This window comes from Verruconis gallopava, assembly GCF_000836295.1.
Source record: "Verruconis gallopava strain CBS 43764 unplaced genomic scaffold supercont1.30, whole genome shotgun sequence".
NCBI classification, from domain to species: domain Eukaryota; kingdom Fungi; phylum Ascomycota; class Dothideomycetes; order Venturiales; family Sympoventuriaceae; genus Verruconis; species Verruconis gallopava.
This window is the reverse complement of record NW_015622166.1, coordinates 331,943-339,384: the sequence shown is the minus strand read 5'-3', so window position 1 is coordinate 339,384 and position 7,442 is coordinate 331,943. Positions and strand designations below refer to the sequence as shown.

Genomic DNA, 7,442 nt, shown 5'->3' with positions numbered 1-7,442 from the left:
CTCACTGTAATTCAACTGTCTAGCATAGCTAGTAGTTAGTTTGAATACATTCTCATACTCCTGAAGCTCATACTATTCTAAGCCATAAACATAACTATCTTATTATATTCCTTCCTTAATAAGCTCTGGTTATACATTGTTCCCTTGCTCTAGGAAGCTGAACCCTTCCGAAGTGGCTTACATTAGTGAAGCTAGTCGGTATCGGGAAAGTATTCCTAACAGCCACAACTACTTCGTGGTCAAATAATAACCAGAATCACCTGAACCTGATAGCCCCTTAACTATCCCTGAAAAGGCCCCAGCGAAGGCTTTGCTGAACCGCCCTAATATACTACTATAATGGTATAATTAGCAGTATAAACTATAGATAATATGGCTTATGGCCTAAGCTCCTGACCCCCTAGATGAGCCCTTCCCTATAGACAATCCAGACTTGGAAGGGAATCTACCCCCTGATACTATAATGGACATCTACGCGATTAGAGTGGTCCCCTTTACCTAATTTATAAGAAGGTGTAATATTAAAATTTTCATAGTCTTATTAACTAATATTAAAAAGGCCCTTATAGATAAGAAATTGTTACGGCGTACTTGTCAGTACGGCCAGAGTAACATGGGTCATTGCCAAGCAATGCCAAGTGGCAGTCTCAGTCTTGGCATGTGAGACTTTCTGCACCAGTCTCAGCCTTGGCGGATGAGACTGTATGCATGAGTCTCATCGGGAGCGATTGAGACTTGGTCATGGGGAACAGAATATAGGTCTATATAAGGGGAGCTACGCTCAAGTCTACGCTCACTGTAATTCAACTGTCTAGCATAGCTAGTAGTTAGTTTGAATACCTTCTCATACTTCTGAAGCTCATACCGTTCTAAGTCACAAACATAACTATCTTATTATATTCCTTCCTTAATAAGCTCTAGTTATACATTGTTTCTTTGCTCTAGGAAGCTAAACCCTTCCGAAGTGGCTTACATTAGTGAAGCTAGTCGGTATCGGGAAGGTATTCCTAACAAAAGTTGAATTACCACATTATTGAATAGGGCAAGGAACAATATCTTATATCTACTGTCTCTAAGAGAAGTAGCGGGAGTCAACAACAGTCTGGTCCACCAAAGAAGAAGGTTGAGGTTACTTCGACTATCGGCGCTGCTGGGCCATCGACATACAGAACAGCGGTACCTCCACCACCTCCGCCACCACCAAGGGATCCGGAAGTCTTACCGGACGCTCAACTGATAGACGACTCTGATTCATCCGACTCGAATTCTGATTCCAGAAGCGAGAATCTCTTTGACGGCGATATGGCGCAACCAAAAGTCAATCCACCTGAACCCTTTAAGGGGGAGTGATCCAAATATGAAGCTTTTAGGTCCCAGCTTGGGGTTTACATTTATTGGAACCAGGATAAACTCGACTCTGAGGAAAAGAAAGTCATGTATGCCGTTTCCTATTTAAGGGGAAGTGCATACACTTGGATCCAGAGACGGGTTGATCAATATATCTTGAAGAAAGGAGATGTTCCGCATGATGTCAAAAGGATCTTCCAGAGTTACTCAGTATTCATGGGAGAAATGGATCAGTACTTCCAGCGAGTTGACAAGGCCTATCTGGCCGAGAAGAAATTATTGGAACTACGACAGAAGTCAGATATAAGTTCCTATGCGGTCGAATTTGAGAAATGGGCGGCGATTCTGAAATAGAACGACGATGCACTTCGTACCAAGTTTTTCGCAGGACTTAAGCCAGAAGTTAAAGCTTAATTACGGCTTAAGGAAAAAGAAATATCTACCCTTACCGAACTTATCGAATCAGCGATTAGGGTCGATTCCATCCTATTTGAAAACAAGCTCGATAAACAGGGAAAGACGCCCAGACACCAACCTAATCACGGGAGACTACGACGCTCTACTGATTACTATAGACCACAGCCTATAGAGATAGATAAACTCCAGAAAGGCGAACAAGCCCTGAAAAAGCCCAAGAATTTCAAGAAAAACATGGGAAATTGTTTCAAGTGTGGCCAACCAGGACATTTTGCTCGAAGCTGTCCAAAGCCCAAGAAACAGTCCATCAAGACTCTAGGAACTGGTGTGCAGACACGAAAGATCGCGATGCTTAGGAGAAACTCTCATGATGCTTACCGATGGGGACCAAATCAAAATACAGGACCGCGGGACGAGACTGTGATCCAAGGAATCTTGGAACGGCATCCAGAGGTCCAGGCGAATATGGCTCATAAATTCCATTGGGCACTACCAATTAGCCACTGCAAGGTCCAGAATTGCGGATTTTGGGAGCATAGTGAAAATAAGGATCTAGGAGAACCATCATGGGAATATCCTTATGGACCACCTAAGATTTCCTTTACGCAAGTACGGCGAATACTCCAGATTGAAGGTATTAAGGGTAATGATCGCCATGTACACTATGAGCATCTTCCAGTCAATCTCTGCACAGCTTGGGGTTGTCAGTGTCCAAGACACCGTGTACCAGTGATGTAATGGGGAATTATCGATGAAAATCACCCATCAATTGATGCTGGACCATCACCGCGGGGAATCCAAAGTACGATTGGAAATCTTGACCCTGAAGAGAATAAGATGATGGAAAATGTCTACAAATGCATCATGAAACTCATCTACATGACCGATGATTCAACAAGAAGGGCTATTACATGGGTTTTGCCTAAGGACCCATATCGAATTAGATTTCAGATGAACGCAGATCCAGACTCTGAAGATCCACAGAAGTCATATCGACTAAACCTGCAAATAACAAAAGTAATGTCCAACCCGGATGAAAGTTCCGGGGAATGGGAGTCAGGCGAAGAGACGCTTGATGACGGTGGGAGCGAGCGCCCTTACTTCTCGGGAAACGAGGAGGTCGACTATTAGGGGGCGTAATAGTTGACTCTTGGAAGGAACCTCGAAGCCTCAGTAAGTTAGGGGAGAGCAAGCTGATGGTAGAAGTTGAGATCGCAGGCAACTCTACCATGGCCATGATTGACTCAGGAGCTACGGCAGATTTCTTGAGCAGTCGGTATGCTAGGGAATGGGGACTACCTTTATACAAGAAAAGGGACCCATATCCACTTATCACTGCTGACGGAACTCCAATCGCTTCAGACCAAGGCATGGTTGAATACGAGACAACCGTCGACATGACAACCTTAGGCAAAAAGGTTAGGAGGACGTTTGACGTTACTAACATCGGGGATTCGGATATTATCCTCGGATTGTCATGGCTCCAGGATAAAAGACCGCACATCGACTGGTCAACCTTAACTGTGTCTCTAGTTAAGGATCGATATCCTGCCCGGACCAGGAAGCGCACTGGGGGGCAGATGAAAAAGCTCATGCGGCAGAGTACACAAGACATAGAGGCGGTAGCTGTTTATCAACTCCAGGGGGAGCAGAAGACAGCGTTCCAAATTCCTCCGGAGTATAAGGAATTTGCAGAACTTTTCGAAAGGGAGGCTCCAGAAGAAGCCTTGCCACCGCACCAGCCGTTCGATCACGAAATAGTGCTAAAAGAGGGATCCTAACTAAAGAGGTTTGGTATCTACCTACTCAGGGCAGACTAAAGAGAGGCACTAGATAAGTACTTGGACGAAAACCTAAAACGGGGGTTTATTGAAGAGTCTAAGTCTCCCGTGAGATATCCGGTATTTTATATACCTAAACCCGACGGCGGACTACGACTTTATGTGGATTACAGACACCTGAACAGTATCATGGTGAAGAATGGCATGACGCTGCCGTTAATCCAGGAGTTACGAGACCGACTTCAGGGAGCTCGATGGTTCACAAAGTTTGATATACCGGAAGCATTCCATCGAATTCGGATTAAGCAGGGCGATGAGTACAAGATAGCGTTTGGCACTCATCGAGGGCACTATCAGTACAGGGTGATGCCATTTGGACTCACGAATGCCCCAGCTACCATGCAAGCATACATGAACCATGTGTTGCGGGAACACTTGGACAGGTATGTTGAGGTCTATATGGACGACATATTAGTATACTCCTGGACGCTTGAAGAACACGTCGAACATGTCCGAAAGGTCTTGAAAGCGCTAAAGAAACATAATTTACGGCTTAAACCATCCAAATACGAGTTCCATAAACAAAGGATCGAGTTTATTGGACTGATTATATCAGAAAAGGGACTGGAAGTAAATCCGGAAAAGGTCGAGAGGGTTAAGGAATGGCCTGAACCATGAACAGTTAAGCAAGTTTAAGCATTTTTAGGATTTACGAACTATTATCGACAGTTCATCCCTAGATATTCAAGGATTGCAGTACCACTTACTAAACTCACTAAGAAACGGGAAAACGCTGGCGTCACTTCCCAGGAGTTTCAGTGGACCGAAGACGCTCAAAAGGCCTTTAACGAGCTTAAGAAATTGGTCACGACTACGCCGGTACTACAATTGTTCGACGAGAAGAAGCTGATAAGAATTGAAACAGATGCTTCCAAATATGCCCTTGGAGCAGTCCTAAGTCAACAGGGCGAAGATGGGCTATGGCGGCCAGTAGCCTATCACTCTAGAAAGTTTACTGATGCGGAGACCAGATACTCCACGTCGGATCAGGAGTTGCTAGTGATTGTTGACGCACTCAAACATTGGCGATACTACTTAGAAGGCACCAAGGATACATTCTTAGTCTTGTCAGACCACCAGAATCTCCGGAACTTCACCACTACCAAAGTGCTGAATGGACGACAGTTAAGATGGTCATACAAATTATCGTCATTCAACTTTGAGATCAAACATCGGAGTGGAAAACTTAATGCCAACGCAAATGCATTAAGCAGAAGAACCGACTATGACAAAGGAATGGAAGTTAAACATGCTCTCTTGCGGCAAGAAGGAGACTCTATGATACATCAAGTGGCATCTTTGATCAAAATCAACATACCTGAGATTCAGAGGATTCGAACTGAACAATCGAAAAGGGATTTCATCAAACAATATATGGATTACGATGATAAGCTACAGGTCTATATGCATGAAGGGAAAATCATACTACCTCCGAACCTCGAGAAGGAATGGACACTTAAGTATCACGAGCCACCTTTGCAAGGTCATGCCAAAGCAGAAGAAGTCTTGGAAAGATTACGACGAAACTACTACTTTCCCAGGATGCGACAAAAAGTTTTTACTTGGGTTAGGGGTTGCCATTTGTGCAAGAAAGCCAAGTATGAACGACATAGACCTTATGGACTACTTCAGCCAAACCGAGCACCAGAAAAGTCTTGGCAAGAAGTATCAATAGACTTCATTGGACCTTTACCACCTTCTAAGGACGAGAATAATATGGAACACGAAAATATTATGGTTGCCGTCGACCGCCTGACAAAATATGCGATATTTGTCCTGATCCCTCAACAATTTACAGCCTCTTATTTGGCGAAAGTCTTCCTGAAAGAAGTAGGGAAGTTTGGCATACCTGAAAAGATTATCTCTGATCGAGACAAGATATTTACATCTTATTTCTGGAAAGAATTATGCTAAGTATTACAAATAGCACAGGGAATGTCAACAGCATATCATCCACAGAGTGACGGCCAAACGGAACGAGTAAACCAAATACTGGAGCAATATTTGAGAATATATGTCAACGACGAACAAAATAATTGGGTACAGCTTTTACCATAGGCAGCGCTAGCATACAACGCAACCAAGCAGAGTACCATAGGGATGTCACCGTATTACGCGAACTTTGGAAAGGAACCAAGATTAATGGTTGACACGTCGGTATACCTGCCTACGGAAGCAACGCTGTTTGCAAAAGACCTGCAATCGCTTCATACTCAACTACGATCTGATATTATGTTCCTGAACTAAAGAATGATCTCTCAAGCAAATCAAAAAAGGTCTGAGGGACCAGACCTTAAGGAGGGGGATAAAGTTTATCTTTGGCGACGAAATATTCGTACCAAACGCCAAAGTGATAAACTTGACTTTCTAAAAATCAGACCATTCAAAATCAAGAGGATCATAGGACCGGTAAATTATGAGCTGCAACTACCGAAAAACATGAAGATACATCCTATATTCCACATTTCACTATTGGAAAAAGCGGATCCGGAGGCCCCACTCGACAAAGAAACCAACCTTGAGGACCCGACTGATCTAGAGTATGAAGTAGAGAAAATCCTAGATCACAGAACCCGAGGACGTCAGCACTTCTACCTTATTAAGTGGAAAGGTTACCCTTCAGAAGAAAATACTTGGGAACCTTATAAGAACCTGAACTGTCCGCTTGAACTATGGTGTTTTTATAAGGAACATCCGGACCACGTTCCACCACCGGGATGGAAGTCGAATCTGAACTAGGATTCCCAGGAGACGGGTTGTCTAGCCTTCGTCGCTTCAAGCTGCGGTTAAAAGATTCGGGATCCCAGGTACTCCAGATGGGGGGATCATTTGAAAGAATGTTGTTCTGAGCGACCAGATTCCTTAATAACTCCTCCAGTTTAGTATTGGAAAGACCACCGTCTTTTACACATTGCATCTCTTCTTCCTCTTCCAACTTATCCAGAAGACATACCGCCTTCGCTTTCGCACGTTCTTCAGCCAACTTTAGGATCTTCCGATTTTTCCTTAGACGCGTGGTAATCTTTTCTAACTCCAGCAAGTCGGTATCTATTTGCGACTTTGCCTCTTCTCCGGTTTTGTCCAGAGAGGCCCAGGACGAGTTGACGCAAGGAATTCCTTTTGAGGCGCAGGAAGCGCATTTCACCGATTTTGTTCCAGACATGAAGATACAACGGATACCGTGTTCAAAACAATTTTGACACGCTACGATCGCTATATCTCCGTAAAGCTCGATCTCACTGTGTGCTTGCTTCGCTTTATGGCGGAAGTATGTTACTTGTGAGACCCCGCCGAAATCTTTTGAAGAAAGAATGGAACGAGACATCTTTGGATTTGAAGAGCGGGTGAAACGACACTTAAAAGAATTAACGCTTGGGATAAGCTTACTAAGGAGGGGAATAATGTTATGGTGTACTTGTCAGTACGGCCAGAGTAACATGGGTCATTGCCAAGCAATGCCAAGTGGCAGTCTCAGTCTTGGCATGTGAGACTTTCTGCACCAGTCTCAGCCTTGGCGGATGAGACTGTATGCATGAGTCTCATCGGGAGCGATTGAGACTTGGTCATGGGGAACAGAACATAGGTCTATATAAGGGGAGCTACGCTCAAGTCTACGCTCACTGTAATTCAACTGTCTAGCATAGCTAGTAGTTAGTTTGAATACCTTCTCATACTTCTGAAGCTCATACCGTTCTAAGTCACAAACATAACTATCTTATTATATTCCTTCCTTAATAAGCTCTGGTTATACATTGTTCCCTTGCTCTAGGAAGCTGAACCCTTCCGAAGTGGCTTACATTAGTGAAGCTAGTCGGTATCGGGAAGGTATTCCTAACA

At 44.0% G+C, this 7,442-nt stretch overlaps 2 protein-coding genes across 2 annotated transcripts; both read left to right on the top strand.

Annotated features, from left to right (window-relative positions):
* Nucleotides 1-1,563: 1,563 nt before the first annotated feature.
* On the top strand, nt 1,564-2,502 carry PV09_07578 (uncharacterized protein; the record flags this gene model as incomplete). The annotated part of the gene is made up of 2 exons (XM_016361358.1): nt 1,564-1,643; nt 1,923-2,502. The coding sequence occupies 2 exons, from the start codon at nt 1,564-1,566 to the stop codon at nt 2,500-2,502; spliced, it is 660 nt and encodes a 219-aa protein (XP_016210933.1).
* Nucleotides 2,503-6,044: 3,542 nt separating this feature from the next.
* Nucleotides 6,045-6,344, top strand: PV09_07577 (uncharacterized protein; the record flags this gene model as incomplete). Its single annotated transcript, XM_016361357.1, has 1 exon — nt 6,045-6,344. The coding sequence occupies one exon, from the start codon at nt 6,045-6,047 to the stop codon at nt 6,342-6,344; it is 300 nt and encodes a 99-aa protein (XP_016210932.1).
* Between the last annotated feature and the right edge of the window lie 1,098 nt (nt 6,345-7,442).